The sequence below is a fragment of the Trichoderma harzianum genome, assembly GCF_003025095.1.
Source record: "Trichoderma harzianum CBS 226.95 unplaced genomic scaffold M431scaffold_11, whole genome shotgun sequence".
Classification (NCBI taxonomy): domain Eukaryota; kingdom Fungi; phylum Ascomycota; class Sordariomycetes; order Hypocreales; family Hypocreaceae; genus Trichoderma; species Trichoderma harzianum.
Genome location: NW_020209259.1, coordinates 275,606 through 292,901, shown reverse-complemented (window position 1 = coordinate 292,901; position 17,296 = coordinate 275,606). Strand labels below are relative to the sequence as shown.

The window sequence follows — 17,296 nt, the reverse complement described above, 5'->3', positions numbered from 1 at the left end:
CTATACATCTTTGGAATATATGAGCAGTTTGTTATGATTCTTACATCTCAAGGATGATTTACGAGACTCTCGCGGCTTTGCACATGGAGATTACTGTCGGATAGTAAACGTATAATTGCTTCTAGCGCCCTACGCAGCTATCCAATCAAAAAAAAAGTTGTCAAGAACAAAGTAAATCCCGATGTTGCCAATCGGTGAGAATACAATAAGAAAAGCCCTCCTCTAGGCGATAAAGCACGTCCAAGCAACCCTATAACATTGCCCCAGAAAATAGCGCAGATAAACTGCTCTGCTCCCCTCTTGTTTTTGTTTTGTTGGTCAGTAGTCTTTTGCGTGATGGTGGCTATCAAGCTCAAGACTTGTTGTTCATGATATCGCGAAATGATGTATTAGGTATACCATGTTTTCCCCTCCACTCAGTATCTTTAGTTATTTATCTCTCAGGTCAAAGAATACCTCCATCTTTAAGCCTTGGCCTTGGCCTCAACAACAGCCTCGTCACCATCTTTCTTGGACATGTTGTGCATGGTAATACGAGTGATTTGTGCGATTCCGACCAGTGCGAGGAAGAAGTTGACAGCAGCAAGCCTATAACAGTAAAGGATTCGCGTCAGTGATTTATTCCGCAACATATCCCCTCTTCGGAGGCGAGTATCGGAGATTAGGGAGAAGCTTACAGCATGTTCTTGGGGGTGATGACGAAGCACCATCGCGTCCAGATGAGACCGGTGCACATCAGGGAGAAGTTTTGCGCAAAGGACAGCTTCTCGGCGGGACGAGCCAGATCGGAGATGCCTGCCAGGACGAGAGCCCACTGTTTGAGTGCTTCAAGTCAGCAAGAGTTGAAACCACATTTCGTCCGCGGACATAAGAGCTGTTTGGCGGTTTATATATAGCACGTCCAACAACACAACATAAGTAGTGTAAATGGAAACCAAATAAAGGTGCAAAGAAAGAAAAAGAGAGTGCCTTGTTCTCCTCACCTTCATGACGGGGGCCCAAAAGTGCACCGTCTTGATGCCGACCTCGCTCTCCCACGCCTTCTTGAACCAGCTGGCCGACTGCTGCTGCTCCCCCGACGCCGTGCTCTGCCACCGCTTGCCCTGCTGGCGGAACTGGTTGCGGAACATTTGCTGCGCCTGGCTGTTGAAGAAGGGCGAGGGGCCGGCGGCGCCCTGGCGGAAGAGCGGCCGGGCGGCGCGCAAGATGTTGCTCGTTGGGGCCATGGCTCTGTTGATGTCGTCTCCCCGAGTCAGCTTTCCCTTTTCCTTTATATATATATATATATTTTTTCCGTGCGAGTCGCGCAATTTCTTTGTTTCGGAATTGAAGGAGAAGCAGGATGTAGCAAAACTCACGTTAGATGTGTCGGTGGGACAATGAGAACGAGGGAATCCTGACGTGTGCCCTTTTTTGGAGGTTCGCTGAGCCAGAAGATAAAAGAGAGAAGGGCGCTCCCAGCAGCTCCGAACAATGGCGACCGGGATTCACCCGGCCATAGCGACACCGGACTTTACTTTATGCACCCGAAATGCATCATGTCAGAATTGTGCATTAGCAAAAGTTATGCAACAATCCGTGCACAAAGTGCTGCTCCACCCAAATTAACGACCAACCAAAGCAGCAGTATCTCTCATCAACTATCTTGAACGCAGCCTTCCCAAGACATTCATTCGCCTTTTTTCCCAAGCGAGCTTCCGCCTTCACCTCAATTGACGCCCCCGAAAATGTCCGCCAAGTTCGCCTTCGCCAAGTCCCTCAAGGAGGTGCGCTTCCTCTTCTGCCAGACCTCCGAGCAGAGCGCCGCCGTCCGGTACGGAAAACCCTCCAAAACTCCCTCCCAAGCCAAACAAGCCAATCACCGACAGCTATGACGGTTGCAAGCGATCTGTTTGGGTCAGATCTACAATCTAGCTGTTCAATTGCTGCTAGATAGCGAGCCAGTTCAGCCATCCACCAAGCTTCACAACCAAGAGCGCATTTCACACACATACCCTCATGGTGGGGGAAGAGAATAGAGCAGAGAAAGCATTATACATACAGATCATGCAAAAGACTGACAGGAAGCTTTCACATCTAGATCTTTCCTCACAAAACAATACCCCGCCATCAAGCAGGCCAACCCAAACACCCCGATCCTCCTCCGCGAAGCCGCCGGCACAATCCCCAAAGTCTACGCCCGATTCGGTATGTTCGTTGCAATGCCTTTCCCCCTTCCGACGCCAGAAAGACGGTTCGACTTGGAAGTAAATGGGAAGGGTAAACGATAGCTAGGTCGCTTACTAACGATGGACGTTGCTCTAGATTTCGGCACTGAAAAGTCACAGTCTCTGGAAGGCCTGTCAGACAAGCAGATCGAGGATACGGTTTCAGGGCTGGTAACAAAGGCATAAATGTGACAAACACTGTATATAAAAAAGGAGGAGGCTTGTCTGCATAGCTTTGAATGCGTTCGAGGAAGAGAGAAACAAAGATATCAAATGGCGTAACGGTATATGCGCTACGGTGTATGAGTCCAAATGCATAGATGAAAACTATAGCAAATATCTCGAGGCGATTCGCCAAGGAAAACGTGTCTATCAACAGTACATCTCACAATATGTGCAGTACAAGAGAACGCCACCAATGGAGTCAAACAGGAACTTTGAACAGAGTTATGATTAAAGCTGAAAATCGGAATGTATATGCATCTAAAGCTAAACAAGGCTGCCTGATGCCGATAACATAACAAAAGCGACACATGATATATATGATTATATGCTAAGGAGCATGCAAGAAAACCCCCCAAAAAAAACACAAACGCGGACCTTATTATTAACAAAAAAAAAAGTCCTTTCGTATCCTCCACACACATATCATTACTGAAGAGTAGCAGATCGCACTCGAGACACGGGCAATGCTGGCCAATCTTGTGTATCGAGGTCAACATTCTTCTTTCCACCGTCTTTTGAAGGCGATGTGGTATTCGAATTTGTCAATTTGACGTTTTCACGCTCCCGTTGATGCTTGTCTTTGGACCAGTCACGCTGGACTTCATTACGGCTGTTCTCCTGCTGCTTGGTCGAACTCTCAAAGTTGTCACCTCCTTTGGACCCTTGGTTCAGCTTTTCTCTCAGCTGTGGCGCCTTTGACGGTGAGTTGTTCGCTGTCGCTGGCCTTCGTATAATCTTAAACTTGGAGGGGGGCTGCATTTTCTCGACAGAAGCCTCTGCCAGTCCCGCGCGAGAAGAGGCTGCTCTAGGAGGATACGGAACATTCTCAGTGCTTGCTCCTGTCACAGTGGATTTGCGAGGAGACACGAAAGCTGTTGCCAGTGGATTCAGGCGACTTTTCTTGGAAGCATCAGCTTCACCTGCGGTTGCAATTGCACCCTTGATGTCGGTTGTTGGCGTTGGGCCACCAGCAGCATCTCTTGATTGGGTCGATGCGAGCCTGCTGATTGTCGATGCTTCAAATGTCTTTGAAGTAATAGAGGGGTACTTGTTCTTCCGCTTTTTCGGAATCTTCAAAGAGCCGCCCGCATTGCTCCTGAAATCTAGTCGACCACGCGGCAGAGTATCGTAAGGATACTGAGTTCTATTGCCTGTCATTGTCTGCTCCCTAGGCTCCCCAAACGGTTCAATTGATGATTCATCAATCTTTTCAGGAAGATGAAGAGAATGAGAAGCGGGTCCGGTGGTTGCAGAGCTTGGCATGAGCGTATCATGATCCATTTGAAACTTCTCTTTCACAGGCACAGCAGATGTCCCCAAGTCGGACGGCGACAACTCCTGGCTGCCAGTTTCCTTCTGCAAGTCAGCCTGCAGTGCTGAAGCTAGGCGTTTCTTGGCCTTTTTGTTCTTGTTCCATTTCGTTTTCGGTTTGCTTTGGTTATTTGCCTCAGTGCTTGCTTTGCCATTATCAGTGGTCAACACCATCCCGGGAGTCGTTGTACCCTCAACTGACTGCTCTGACGCCCGATGGAATGACTCGGATGGTTCTAGTTTAGAAGAAGAAGAAGAATCTTCATTCCTGAGAGCAATTCTCGACTGCTCATCAGGCGCGTAGAGCCTTTGTCCAAGGCTAGACCCTTCATCTCTCACAAGCTTCTGAGCTACATCTTCAGCTCCCTCGGCCGATTCCTCAACTCTTTCCATTGATCCCTCAGGTGTGATTTTGTCCACCCCCAAAAGATCTGATGACCCGAGTTGAGCCCGCTCATCTACACATGATACAGGAGCTCTCGTATTCTTCATCACATCACTCGAGACCTCCTTCTGAGTTTGTTGCATAGGCGGTTGGCCGGATGTGACAGAAGTTCCTAATTTCCTGGATTTCCGTGGATCCAATGGCATAGGAATCCTATTCCAGGCCTGTTTTCGCTCCTTGATTTCATCTTCTGTGAAGATGTTCTCGGAGATTTTGGTTGTTGGTGACAAATCTGCGCCCCCCTTTGGGACAGAATTCTGTGCCTTCTTGAAGTCACTTGAGACTGGGGTTTGATCTTTCTCTAATTTTGCATCATTCTGCACAACTGCTTCAGTGGTGCTAGTGTTTGGGCACGGAATGTCCACCTGTTCAGATGCTTGAGTCTCTTTAGCTTTTCCTTGCGGGCTCTTCGGCGTGCAACTGCCATCTCCTGTATCTGAATGAGGCGCAGTGGATGAGCTCGCTTTGCACTCTTCTGTTGTAGCGCCAGCCAGCTTCATAGGACTGCTTGGTAACGCAACCCGGGCCTTCTTATGCAAAGGGCGCCTACCATCTTCGCCTCCCGGAATAGTTTCACTGCATTTACTGTCTTCTCCGCCGGTATATGCTTGAGACAGTGGCTTTGATTGAGAAGTCATCTCTTTTTTCTTGCCTTTTTTTGTTTGCACGGAGAGCGCAGCTCGAGTGGACGCTTGTTCAGACTCGTGGGGCTTTTCATCTTTCACAGAGGTTGCTTGCCCGCGGCTGTCAGTAGACTGAGTCTCCCCTAACTGGTCGGTACCTGGTATACTGGCGGCCTCGACAGGCAATGTAGTCTCCTGAGCCACGCTTCGATCTGATCTTATTTCACAGGGCAAGGTTTCAGTGCTCTTGGAGCTTGGCGAATTTGCAATCTGACCTCGTTCTGGTGTATGCGTAGGTGTTGCCGACAACGAAGGACCAGGACCTGTTGTATGAGCGTAACCAACGTTCATGCTAGATGGGGTTGATGCGTCCCACATTGGTTGCTGGTGAGCAATTGGTAATGGTGGAAGCGTCCTTGCTTGTTGGGGTTGATGATTATTCATCCATTTGGATCGATGAGCAGGCCGAATGGTTATTCTGATGCCTTTCTCTGGAAGCTTGACTGAACCAAATGCGAGAGCTTGCGGCACGGATGACTCCTTTACGAATCTATCGCAGAATTAGTATAAAATATCAGGGAGCAGAGATGATAAAGATACTTACCGCACGATAAACACATCTTTGTTTTGAGATGGAGCTGGGTAAACCTCCTCCACTTTCCCAAACCTATTGCCGATTCCAAATTTGAGGGTCGTTTGGACATCTATATTCGGCGCGAAGGCGTCATGGTAAACCTTCACCCATATACTCCTATTGCGTTCATTGCAGCCACTGCAAGCGCAAGGAGTATACTCCCCACTATTCGGGCCTCCAGGATTGAGGCACCAGGAGGCCTGTCGAGTTCTCTCCGGTTGAGCGCATCGTCGCCACGATTTATTCAAGTAGGGTTCGCGCGAAGTAGGATGGTGGTCCGAATGAGCCTGCTGTCCCGAGTTCCATCCATGAGTCTTTTGGGCAAACGATCCCCGGCGCTGTCCTACTTGATGATAGGGTTGGCTGTCATTTCTGTATTCAATATGCATCGAGGATGTTGGAGAGCCATGCAGAAATTCAGACCGAGTTGATTGGGCAAGCTGAATGCTTTCATCAGACCCATTGGTAGCGGCGTTACGCAACTTGGAAGCTGCCATAGCACCAGAATGCGTCCCATTAGTGAGCTGTTGGAGAGACATAACTTGAGAGCTTCCAGAAATGTCTCTATATGGGGCAGGATGAGGCACCGGCCTATTCGCAGTAGAGTAGAAGTGGCCGTTCTGATGCGGGAACCCATCTTTCGAAGAAAGGTGCGGCATGAAAGCTTTCTCCGGCTGCATATAGAAAGGAGTCGGCTCCGGCGACGCTCTCATGGGGGCCGCGAGATTTTGTCTCGTGAAGTCGTCTGGCGAGTTGCCAATGGGGTGTCTTTGATCTTGCGCTAACCTGTGAAAACTTTGGGAAGGTTGCCATTGTCTTGTCATGATTGTAGGGTCGATAAAAGGCCCATCTGTGCCCTGAGCTTGACCTTTTCCAAGTCTCGCGGCTTCATGTGGTGGAAATTGGCCTTCGCTTTCCGGAGGGATTCTACTTTCCAGTTGTCGAATGTTTCCTGAGTACTAATCAGGTCGTTCGATAGCTCGAGGTTGGTAGAGATGGTTTCTAGCGGATGCGAAGATTACTCTCTTGTCAAACGGTTGGTCGATAGATGCATCTTGCTTATTATGCTCCAGCTCGGCGACTTCTCTAATGAAGTTGTTCACCGCGCTCTCTTCGCCGCCTTTCTCAGACGGCAAGGGGTGGCCTGAGGAGATCTTGTTGGAAGCTGATAAAGATGCTGACTCAGAACTTCGTCTCGCTTCTGTGACAGAAGCATCTCCGTTACCAGTAGCGGCCAAAATCGTGTTGTGCTTTGAATCTAGACCGGGGCCTGCAGCCGCAGGCGATGACGTCTCTGGCATCGATGCAATCCTTCGAGGATCACTCTGACTCTGAAACTCACTAGCTTTCTTCTTCTCTACTTTGTTGATGGAGCTTTGCAGTTGTTTCGAGAGATTGCTACCGTTGACGATAACCACACCAGATTTGGTAGATTGTCGCGATGGTACAGCGGCCTCGGCGGACTTCTGCAAAGCTTGAAGAGCTTGGGTAGGTCCGCCAGGCGATTCGGTGAGTGGAAAACAATGCTGTGGGAGAAAGTAGTGCTTCCCATTTTCCACAATGCAGGGAGCTGGCTCGTTCGGCGCCGAAGAACCGCGATGAGGCTCAGACAGGGGAGGAGGCGGCAAGCCATTGTTATCAAAAACTCGCTGTCCGGCTGGGAACAAGTTAGCTCTTGAGGTCACTTGGATTCTATTGTTGAGGAACTTACTAAGCCAGTTTTCAATGCTGTTTGTCCGACACGCCGATATCAAGTCTACGGGCTCTTCAACTTGCTTTGTCTCCTTGTTGGAGAGAAGAAAGACGCGACGACCTTTCAACGCGCTTGCAATCAGTGGCACCACGTCATCGTGTATCAATCCCAGAGAGTCGTGATCTTGATCATCAAGTATGCGAAAGATGGGGCCGTGGGATTCCTGCCACTTGGTCAACTTCTCCTGGTTTTGCTCTCGCTTCAGCCACTCATCCGCCCAATGGCCGATATGAGCAGCTACTTCTCGCCTCACATCTACAGATATGAGCTTATTTTCATCCCAGAGCGTGTTGATGACGTTCCAAAGATTCATGCAGCCATTGTGATAGATGTCATGAGCGTCGAAGAATGTCCACAAGTCGTCCCAGCAGTGTGGCTGTTGCATGTACTTCAGCTCGTTCCAAAAGACCTTGCGGAGCGAGTTACAAATGGCTTGGATTTCGTCTTTAGACCACAGGTGAATGCGACGCTGGGGTAGAATATGATCCAATTTTCGAAACGGTCGGCTTCCATTCGAGGTTGAAATGAAAGCCTTTGCTTTGGCTGGTACATTGGTATAGAATCCAACAGGAAGATTGTCCTCCAAATAGGTCTGGGCTACTCCCTGAGATGACACGCCATGCATCATTTTGTAGGTGACGGGAATTCCATATGGATAATATTTAGCAAATGCTGCGCGATCTCCATGTGGATAATTCTCGGCATAGACTCGAGGGAATCCAGCTGCATAGAGAACAGAATGGGGAGCCGGTTGTAGATTCATCTTGATAGTTTCAGCCATGATGAAGGCTCTTGACGAGATAAACGTCAGTACAAAAGTTGAAACAACTTCAAGCGATAGTAAAATCGAGATCCAAAACAACAAGAAGACAAAAGAAGGTGGAATGGATCAACAGAGCGAGGGGACGCGAGCATGAAGATTTGCTCGCACACAATGGAGCAAAATGCTCAAATAAAACACCAAGTATGAAATCCAAAAAGCGTAATGGCCAAGATAGAGTGGGATTGTGATGATTGAGGGAGGAAATAAACAGTTGCGAATATGATTGTGAAGTTGCTTACCTCAGGTGCAAGACCTCTTGGTGATCGAGGAAGGTGCAACTAGGCCAACGGGTGACTGTCCTCGCTTAATTCTGAAGTATCAAGATGGCAATTGAAGGGAGGCAAAATCAACTTCAAGAGGCAATTGGTAAGGACTGCAGCAGGCAACTCTGTCGGCTTATCCAATGATCGTTAGGTATGGAGAACAATGAAGGTCGGCCTTGGTGAGAATGAGGCTGCAGTTGAAAGAAGAGAAGGTGAAGGGAGAGAAGGGTTTTGTTTTCGTTTGTTTTGTTTATTTAAGTGAATGTGCTGTGCGCAGGTTACTAATGATTTCATCCGATCTATCAAGGGCAAACGGAAGAGAAATTGCGGACGAGGTGAATCGACTTGGCACACCTCCAGCACCGATTTGACAACTGGGTGACAGCTGTTGGCGACAGAGCCCCGTTCAGCGTACGCAGATGGCACATTTTCTTGAACAAGTGCCCAGGTACCAAGTGTTCAATCCAGTGTTCATCCAAGTGCTCAGCCGAGACTATCATCCATGTCATTCCTCGTATAGATGTTGTGCACAACTAGGTAAGTGGTAAAGCTGCTGAAGGAATATGTGCAACAAGCAGCTTGTTGCGTTGATGTCTGTCGGCTGAAGCGCAAAGTTCACAATCCCAGAGATTCTACAAGGCAAGGCAGCGTCAAATTCAGCAAACACCTCTCGCTGTTATAGTATCAAACTGCTGTGCGGCACCAAGCTTCAAGAGTCCAAAGGGAATCACCGGAATATCGGAAGATGTAAAGAGCAGTCTTAATTTTTCCCTCTTCACTACCGTCTATAATGCCCAAATGTCCATGGTAAGAGTGGGGTATACATTCATAAAAGATACAGAGTCAAAAGCTGTGATTATACATGATTTGCTATGGTGCTCACTTTTGAGCATTGAGGAGCTTCAAGATCTCGGACTCGTTGTCTCCTGCAATCGCCTTGCCATTGCTCCAGTCAACAGTCTACCGAGGCATTAGTCACTGGATCCCGCAAGCTGCCTTTCATCAAACCACTTACCAATGGCCGCAACAAGTTCTCCTTGTTCTCCTTGAACTTCTTCAGCGCATCCTTGTCGTCTCTCGCACCCTTGACGACCTGAGAGGCGCCGCTCTGGCCAACGTACTCCAAGATTGTCTGCACCTGGTCGACAGTCGGGGCGTCTTCGGTAATGTTCAGCTCAAATGGCTCACGGCGAGTCTCGGCGTCTTGCGCGGCGCTCTTCTGGGCACTTGTGGATGCCTGCTTCAGCAGATTAGAAACTCGCACAGAGGCCGGGGAGCTGGCCTTGTGGAAGAGCGTGATGATGTCGAGCGTCTTGTGCTATAGAATGGACCCTGGTTAGTTACAGCTGCTGCATAGGACAATGCTAAAGCTAGGATGACCACATTGACGTACAAATCGGAACATGTTGGGCAATCTGCAGGCAATTTGCGGAATTTCAAGCTGTAAGCGGCAGTTCGTTTTGTCTCGATGTTGCTGTGAATGACGTTATTTTCGTTCAGAACTTATCGCGCATTAGCACCGGCAGAAGCTCAAGTGGCCCGTGCGGACCTCCAACCAAGTACCTGTTTACAGCGGCGCCAGTTCTTCTAGCCGCTAACTGAGGCATCAGCTACCAGATGTAACCATCCACGCCTGGAATGTAATTTCTGGGTAAATTAACACAAGACGGCATTCATGCAAATTCTTATTGTTCCTATTCCCATAATGCTTTTAGCCTTGAGAATTCTATGTGCTAATTCGACCCAAGGTCGATTTTCCACCCGCCCCTATTCCAAAACGCCATCAACGTCTGCAATCACATGCAATCATATGCCATGAACAACCAATGCGTCAACCATAATACCGAAACCAGATATGCCAGCTCTGTGAAGAACCCTCCTCCATGTTTAATAGTCTTCATCATCGAGTATCCTCCATCAAGCAGTCGTTGTGCTGCCGGGAGCCATAACAGGGGTGAAGCTTTACGCCTGTTTCTTAAACTTCTTTCGGATATCTTCTTCAGAAAACTTGCGCGTCAAACGCTTCAGGAACTCGACTCGTCCCTCCATAGTGAGATCTGCCTGGGCTCCGAGAGGGACCATACATTTCGCAAGGGTATCATAATCCTTGACCATCAAGCGGTAGGTGATCATAAGAAAGTCGATGTTGTGAAACAAGATTGCCGCTTCTTTGCCGTAGGTCTTACGTTGCTCCAAGAAGTGGATTGGGTGATCACGCCAATGTCTGCGTGGGTTGAGATGGTGGGAAGTATGGTAACCATCGTTAAAGCAAAATCTGTTGCTCTGAAAGCTCGTTAGTTCCTATACAGACAAAGAATAAAAGACTGAGGCTGTACTCACTGCAACGTCCACCAAGGTGATGCTGGATCGATAATCAGAATCCGGCTCGTCGGGGTCAACAAAGGCATGCTGGCCCCAATTGCCCGCCATCAATCCCAGTCGTAGCAACAAAAAGGGGATGATGTACACAAAAATAGTGGCCTTCTTGTTCACAAAGGTTGCCATGGTATAATAGAACAAGTAGGTTCCAAATTCACAACCCGCCGCACGCATAGCCACTCCCCAGCGGCCCTTTCGGGCAAAATACATGGGAAGATCCAGCCAAATGAGGCAAAAGAAACGGCCCACGTAGTGAAGAAAGTGGAAGATGTCGTCTCGCTGATAGCGGACTGTTGATGAGAGATCGTCTGGGCCGTTGCCCTCAACGTGGTGATGCTTGACATGGTGGTAGTAATATGAGTTCCAGGTATGTCCCATCAAGGGATCCGTAATGTATGGGAACAGCTTGTCGAATGTGCCATATTTCTTGGCCAGGATTCCACGCTGGTGAATGTGCTGATGCATCATAAGAGTATAAGTGCCGACATAGTAGACTTGCATGATGGCATGAAGAATTCCATGAAGGAGATTGAAGTTTCGGAACAGGAGAATTGCGCTTGGTACTGAGGTCGTAAAGTACAGTATCAGATGCACAATGAACACCACGTCCGTCTCATAACGTGCTGTTTTCCGTGCCCAGCTGATAAATGGCTGTAGAAGGAGCTTGTTGACTAATTTGGGGAGACGGCTAGGAAGGTCGTCGATGGATACGAATATAGTGGGCTCAAAGTGAGCATCTGCCGGATTTCTCATGGACTTGAGGAGGGCGATGTCTTTAGCAGCTGAGTCCGTCTCGCTGCCCTGCTGTGGCTCAGTCTGAGACTCGGATGAGACATGGTCCCAGTCGCTGTCGACTTTGGCATCTGAGTGAACATCTCGTCTTTGAGAAATATCGTTTTCCAGATTTTTCAGCACAATATAGTCTGCGCGGGTGAGACCGCGGTCGTAAACCAGGGCACTCGTCATGATGAGGTTATCGCAATTGGACAGCAGCCAGAGCTCACAAAACGAAGCCAAGCTCAAGGGAAAAGCGCACCAACAATATTATAAACAAATCGAACCATGGCTGGAGAAAAAATCCCCCTAATATGGCTCAACCGCTTCCTTCGGACATGCCTGCCAGCGCATCCACCTGCGAGATTGCATGGGGCTCCGCATTTTGGTATCCTTCACGCCCACGGCAGATTCTGAGCTGCGAAGGCCTAGTCTGGGCTAAGGATCTCCGCTTGCGATGGCTTGAACCTACAATGGAAAGCAAGGCTATTTGCGGTTTTGCTTCATTTGCATGCCTGGCAGCTGCTAAGCTTTGCTCAATTTCGCCAAAGTTTGCCCGGCCGCTCGGCCGCTCACCCGGCTCTTGCGTCTCCATCTGATTGGCTGCCCGCGTTTGCAAGAAGAACAGAATCTACCTCTGCCGTGATCAAGCCGGAAAAGGAGGCCAATGAATAGACGCTCGTTACGGCTCGGTAGATTACTAGTTAGTCGATCAACTTGGTCCCCTAATAGTGGATCGCAGCGCTGGCCATGTTGCGGTGAATCTGTACCACCTACGGGGGCACCAACGTCTTCAAGTCGTATTGCAGAGCGGGTACTTGGGCCGATTGACGAATGTGTTGACTAGCAGTTTCATCTCTTGAAGCTGTGATGGATATATTACTTTTCTACGGGGTATGTCTTGCGTCTCTATGGAGATTCGTCTCTAGTGGCTCCATTCGCTTTATACGCGTTTGATTGTAGTTGTGATGAGCCACCCCCGTCTCTTGATCGCCCAGAGCTCTTTAGCTCCAAAAGCTTCCAGGGCCGCGTACAGGCAGTACGAGTAACAGGCGATGACTAGTGCCTGGGGCTGAGCTGCTACCTGAAGCTGCCCATTCAGGCGTCGTTGGAGATGCATGTAGAATCAGGAGATTCTAGAACCAATCGAAGGACGAATTGCATTCGCCTCAAAGTGCTAGAGGCGCATCTCAAAAGGGGCAAGACATGGGCCACTAGCGCTATTGTCGCTTGTGCGCATAGGTACTCAAAAATCACAATTTCGATCCAATCATGTAAAGGCTCCCCAAAGCGTGGTACGATATCTGGGCTTGACAAATCGAAAGAAAATGCAGAGGGAAATTTGGAGCAAGTGTGGTCGAGTATCAAAGAACAGAACAGATGCGTGTTTACGGCTCGATATATGCACGTATATACGCCCTAAGGTTCCTGTGCTTTGTCCATACAGGGTAGTCCTTAATAGTAAACAAACAAACATGCAGAGTAGTGGTTAAGGCTAACATACTTAAAGCGTTAGAACTCTTCATACAGCAAAGTATTAACGCAATAGAGCGCTCTATGTAGAAACTATAGAAGCCGCTAATGCTGTGATTACTGTAAAATAGAGCAGACATTTCGAGCCATCATATTGGGTATGCGTGTATATCACCGGGAATACAGGCTTGGCGCTCGCTAGGGATTTTTCTGACACCGGCAAACCGGGTTGAACTACACCACATTCAAAAGTTTATATAATTTGGCGATCAGTCAAAAGGATTGTTAATTTGGCTATGACGTTAGGTTTTCCACATATCGGTTGTCATGTCCATCATTGTGATTCAACAACCATGACGTAGGATGAAGTCACATATAATGTGGAGAATCGTGCAAGCCCTTTCTTTGAGAGCGATGTATATAAGTGCAGCTGAACGACAACTAATTGGATCAGTAACAACGTTAAAATAATTGTCGTACGCGCAACTCAGAGTCACTATCAACAGAATTTCAACCGACATCCCAATTTTGCGAAAAACTAGTTACCAATCATGTCAGGGTACTCCAAAGTCGGCACATCTGGTGTTTATGAGGCAGGTGACCAGAGAAATGTTGCGAGATCCGAGATGCCGCAAGCAGAGAAATACAACGAGGGTCAACACGCATCACACATTGGACTCGATTCAAGTAAATGCCTTCCCTCAATCACATTGAACTGGTGTTTGTACTGACCTGAGCTTAGAGGATCAACGCTCTATAAAGAACAGGCTGGCCGCGGAAGAGGTAGGTTGCTTGATCTCGTCAGTGGAATAGTATCTGATCTGTTTAAAGCGGAGAGAAGAGCCTGAAGATGACCTTGAGACGTCTTTATCGAAGAAGGACCCAACACTACCAGTCAGTGCCCGATTCCCAGACCATGAACCATTAGCTAACAGCACAAAGGCCAAGATGCATGGCAATGAACCATCGAAGGGGGCCAAAGTAGACGCTGAACTAGCGGCAGATGAGGAAGAGTATCTCAGACGGAAGGGCAAGGCTTAATTGAATTCGGATGGGCCGATACCATGTGTATTCTTAAATCAGGATCAGAAGTGAGGCATGGGAAAGCTGTGGTCTCCCTAAGCACATAAGGAATTAATAACGGGGAGCAAGGTGAACGGAAACGCTTGGCCATGAACAGGTCTCACTATGCCTGGCCAAACATTAAAGACAAAAAAAAAACAAAGCTTGATTGCATGCATCATTAAAAGTTCACGATTGCAGAAGGACAAGTTGAAGCTTGAGTGAAAAATATTATATTTGGATTAAAAGCTATATATCATCTGTAAAAACTTTGTCAGCCATGGCTCAAGCCAGACAAAGAATGAATAATAAAGGGGCATAAATAGCAAAGGCTCAGAATATGTAAGAAAAGTTTCTCATTTGTTCATTTGGTATAGCATCCCCGGCGAGGGAGCCACCGCATGTGATCAACCGCAAATTACCTCATCATAGTACCGATGCAGGATAGAAAAGAAAAAGCTCATCCTTACCTTGACAATTACAGAGAATATCGGATTGATTCCTGGCTAGGAATCTTGCATTTTGACCTCCCAAGGCCCTGCAAAAGTGATTAACGAAGAGCTCGAAAATTTTAGTTCGAGGTCGGGAAGAAAAAGGAACGGCGATTGGTCCGTGCGCCACACTGGCGCGAGCGGCGTAGTCAGCAAGGCAAAACAGAAATTCCGAAAATTTTCAATTAGGGCAAACGGGTATTTTCTGCCGCACACTCTTAGATAGCCGAGCCCTCAAAAAGTCATTGGAGCCTCCAAAGTGAACGCTGCTCCAGAGAACATCCACCCGAACGGCAGATAATCGTCGACATCTGGTATGATACACGCGCCTTCCTCCACTTCATTCATACACCGAATGAATTGCGACTTCGTCGAATGAACCCAGCCGACTAACACGAACATCGAAATAGATTCCGTCACAATGGGCGAAGCACTGATTGAGGGATCCAACTGGCGCCTCGTTGAGGTTGGCCGTGTTCTGCTGATCAACGGCGAGCACCCCTACAACGGCCGTCTGGCTGCCATCGTCGAGATCATCGACCACAAGCGAGTACGTTGACGTGTTCCCTGAGAAGGAGAAGCGCGAATGAATCCCCCGGACGACATGGCTAATTCGATGACATCTAGGTTCTCGTTGAGGGCCCTTCCTCAGACCCCAAGCTCAAGGTTCCCCGACAAGCCCTGCACCTCAGCAAGGCTCTCCTCTCCCAGTTCGTCATTGAGAACCTGCCCCGAGGCTCCCGACACACCACCCTCACCAAGGCTTGGGAGAAGGCCGAGATCGATGCCAAGTGGAAGGGCAGCAACTGGGCCAAGAAGCGCGAGCAGATTGAGCGGAGAAAGGCCCTGACCGACTTCGACCGCTTCAAGGTTCTGCGCCTCAAGAAGCAGCGACGATTCGAGGAGCGCAAGGCTCTGGCCAAGATCAAGGCCTCCGCATAATTGGGTTGTTCGCTCTGGAGTCACGGAGAGGTTGATCGGATGGTATTAGAATGAGGGACATGGGTCCAGGCAGGAAACGCATTTACAGCAGCAAAAAGAACTGCTGGATTCATTTTTGCTCCCGTTCTGGAAGGGCTGTATGTTGTCACATATCATCGTTTATGATGAACGGCGTCAATACGGAAATTCAGACAAAATGAATTCAAAGCTTATAGGGAGGATTCTCATTGTGGATCACTGTGATTTCGTGTAGTAAAAAAATATCTATGAAATGCATGTAAATCAAACACTACGGAATTCTCCCCTTCTTCTGCTACATACGCGACTTTGTACCTTTTTCTTTGGACTTTCAAATTGTACTGCCATATATCGCAAGTGACTTGGCTCACATCTTTGCGACCACAGACTTTGATTACCTAATTTGGGTTAGCCGCAGTCATCCACCCAAACCCTAGAAATTCGCAGTTCAAATCTACAACACAAATCGGCATTGCGCAGTGTCACGTTGAAGTAACAAATTAGATTAATCTTCAGGCTAATCGCATAAAATGTAAGTATCGATTATTGCAGCCCTTTTTTCTCCCTCTCGGAATGGCTAGGCTCGGCATCAGGTGACAGAGAAGCTCGTCCGGTCATTTCGCTGAGGCAGAATATTTTCGTGCGAAAACGAAGGAGGGGACACAAGCTAATACTGTTATCCCCCACCACAGTCACCAAAATGGCCAACCCCCGAGTTGAAGAGCTTCCCGACGACGAGACCAAGACCAAGCCCACGGTCGAGGAACAGGATTCCAGCGATGAGTCCGATGCTGAAGAGCTCGGCGATGGATCTCTCCCCGCCGGTTCTACTGCTGTAGTCCACTCTCGCTACGAGAAGAAGGCCCGCAAGGCCCTACTGGAGAAGGGCAACTTGGTCCGAGTCCCTGGCATCACCCGAGTCACTCTCCGCCGCCCCAAGAACGTAGGTCTCGAGATTTTGGAAGGCGGTTTTGCCTGAGCTTGATCTGGAAAATGGAGACTAAACGGATATGCACAGATCCTCTTTGTCATCAACAACCCCGAAGTCTACAAGTCCCCCAACAGCAACACCTACATGTGAGCAAAAAATCTTAGCCTGGGGGAATGGGGAAATATGCATCTAACCTTCTTGCAGTGTCTTTGGTGAGGCTAAGATCGAGGACATCAACGCCACCGCTCAGCAGGCTGCCGCCGCTCAGCTTGCCCAGGCCAACGCCGAGGCTGAGCACGCTGGCCACAACCATGATCACGACCACGACCACGATCACGACCACGACCACGACCACGGCAAGGAGGGTGAGGCTGAGACTAAGAAGGAGGAGGAAGAAGAGGATGACGGTGAGGAAGTCGATGCCGAGGGTCTGGAGGACAAGGATATCGAGCTCGTCATGACCCAGGCCAATGTCAGCCGCAAGAAGGCTGTAAAAGCACTAAAGGAGAACGACAATGATATTGTCAACTCCATTATGGCATTGAGTATCTAATGGCGGGGATATGGGCAGGGTGCTTGAAATTATCTCATTAGTCTGCGCAACTATATGCGCCTAGGGATTTGTATTATTGTTCATCCAAGAGCTTTACTCGTCCTTGAAGAAAGAAAATGATGGCATGAAAGACGAGATTGTCTAAGTTTCTACGAGCAATTGTGACATAGATTTTCGGCGCTCAAGTAATTAAGAAGCATCATGGAAATGACTTTTATGGATGGCTACATATATGAAAGACGTTATAAGCACACAACGCTCTCTAATGCACAGACTCTGTTATTATATAGCATGTACTTGCCCAATGAGCGATCTGAGCTCCTCACAAGCTCACCTAGGAGGGGGTATGAGATGCATCCGGCTCGAACTCGCATTGGCTGACTAAGAAA

The 17,296-nt window shown here is 48.5% G+C and overlaps 8 protein-coding genes across 8 annotated transcripts; 4 read left to right on the top strand and 4 right to left on the bottom strand.

Moving 5' to 3' along the window:
- Positions 1 to 82: 82 nt before the first annotated feature.
- Positions 83 to 1,408, bottom strand: M431DRAFT_121548 (hypothetical protein). The gene is made up of 3 exons (XM_024912138.1): positions 984 to 1,408; positions 678 to 814; positions 83 to 588 (listed from the first exon to the last, which is right to left on the bottom strand). The coding sequence occupies exons 1-3, from the start codon at positions 1,224 to 1,226 to the stop codon at positions 465 to 467; spliced, it is 504 nt and encodes a 167-aa protein (XP_024771286.1). The 5' UTR covers positions 1,227 to 1,408; the 3' UTR covers positions 83 to 464.
- A 319-nt stretch (positions 1,409 to 1,727) lies between these two features.
- On the top strand, positions 1,728 to 2,393 carry M431DRAFT_7960 (hypothetical protein; the record flags this gene model as incomplete). The annotated part of the gene is made up of 3 exons (XM_024922843.1): positions 1,728 to 1,813; positions 2,081 to 2,187; positions 2,305 to 2,393. 3 exons carry the CDS (start codon positions 1,728 to 1,730, stop codon positions 2,391 to 2,393), a joined length of 282 nt encoding a protein of 93 aa, XP_024771285.1.
- A 465-nt stretch (positions 2,394 to 2,858) lies between these two features.
- Positions 2,859 to 7,979, bottom strand: M431DRAFT_121543 (hypothetical protein; the record flags this gene model as incomplete). Its single annotated transcript, XM_024912137.1, has 4 exons — positions 2,859 to 5,361; positions 5,416 to 6,372; positions 6,481 to 7,102; positions 7,157 to 7,979. The coding sequence occupies 4 exons, from the start codon at positions 7,977 to 7,979 to the stop codon at positions 2,859 to 2,861; spliced, it is 4,905 nt and encodes a 1,634-aa protein (XP_024771284.1).
- Positions 7,980 to 8,933: 954 nt separating this feature from the next.
- M431DRAFT_121542 (hypothetical protein) lies at positions 8,934 to 9,788 on the bottom strand. The gene is made up of 3 exons (XM_024912136.1): positions 9,678 to 9,788; positions 9,300 to 9,602; positions 8,934 to 9,244 (listed from the first exon to the last, which is right to left on the bottom strand). The coding sequence occupies exons 1-3, from the start codon at positions 9,687 to 9,689 to the stop codon at positions 9,164 to 9,166; spliced, it is 396 nt and encodes a 131-aa protein (XP_024771283.1). The 5' UTR covers positions 9,690 to 9,788; the 3' UTR covers positions 8,934 to 9,163.
- A 458-nt stretch (positions 9,789 to 10,246) lies between these two features.
- Positions 10,247 to 11,629, bottom strand: M431DRAFT_7957 (hypothetical protein; the record flags this gene model as incomplete). Its single annotated transcript, XM_024922837.1, has 2 exons — positions 10,247 to 10,567; positions 10,625 to 11,629. The coding sequence occupies 2 exons, from the start codon at positions 11,627 to 11,629 to the stop codon at positions 10,247 to 10,249; spliced, it is 1,326 nt and encodes a 441-aa protein (XP_024771282.1).
- A 1,832-nt stretch (positions 11,630 to 13,461) lies between these two features.
- Positions 13,462 to 13,951, top strand: M431DRAFT_92287 (hypothetical protein; the record flags this gene model as incomplete). Its single annotated transcript, XM_024924337.1, has 4 exons — positions 13,462 to 13,597; positions 13,653 to 13,693; positions 13,742 to 13,804; positions 13,853 to 13,951. The coding sequence occupies 4 exons, from the start codon at positions 13,462 to 13,464 to the stop codon at positions 13,949 to 13,951; spliced, it is 339 nt and encodes a 112-aa protein (XP_024771281.1).
- Positions 13,952 to 14,884: 933 nt separating this feature from the next.
- On the top strand, positions 14,885 to 15,405 carry M431DRAFT_92837 (hypothetical protein; the record flags this gene model as incomplete). Its single annotated transcript, XM_024924408.1, has 2 exons — positions 14,885 to 15,013; positions 15,091 to 15,405. The coding sequence occupies 2 exons, from the start codon at positions 14,885 to 14,887 to the stop codon at positions 15,403 to 15,405; spliced, it is 444 nt and encodes a 147-aa protein (XP_024771280.1).
- Positions 15,406 to 16,123: 718 nt separating this feature from the next.
- On the top strand, positions 16,124 to 16,907 carry M431DRAFT_91995 (hypothetical protein; the record flags this gene model as incomplete). Its single annotated transcript, XM_024924317.1, has 3 exons — positions 16,124 to 16,366; positions 16,442 to 16,500; positions 16,559 to 16,907. 3 exons carry the CDS (start codon positions 16,124 to 16,126, stop codon positions 16,905 to 16,907), a joined length of 651 nt encoding a protein of 216 aa, XP_024771279.1.
- Positions 16,908 to 17,296: the final 389 nt, after the last annotated feature.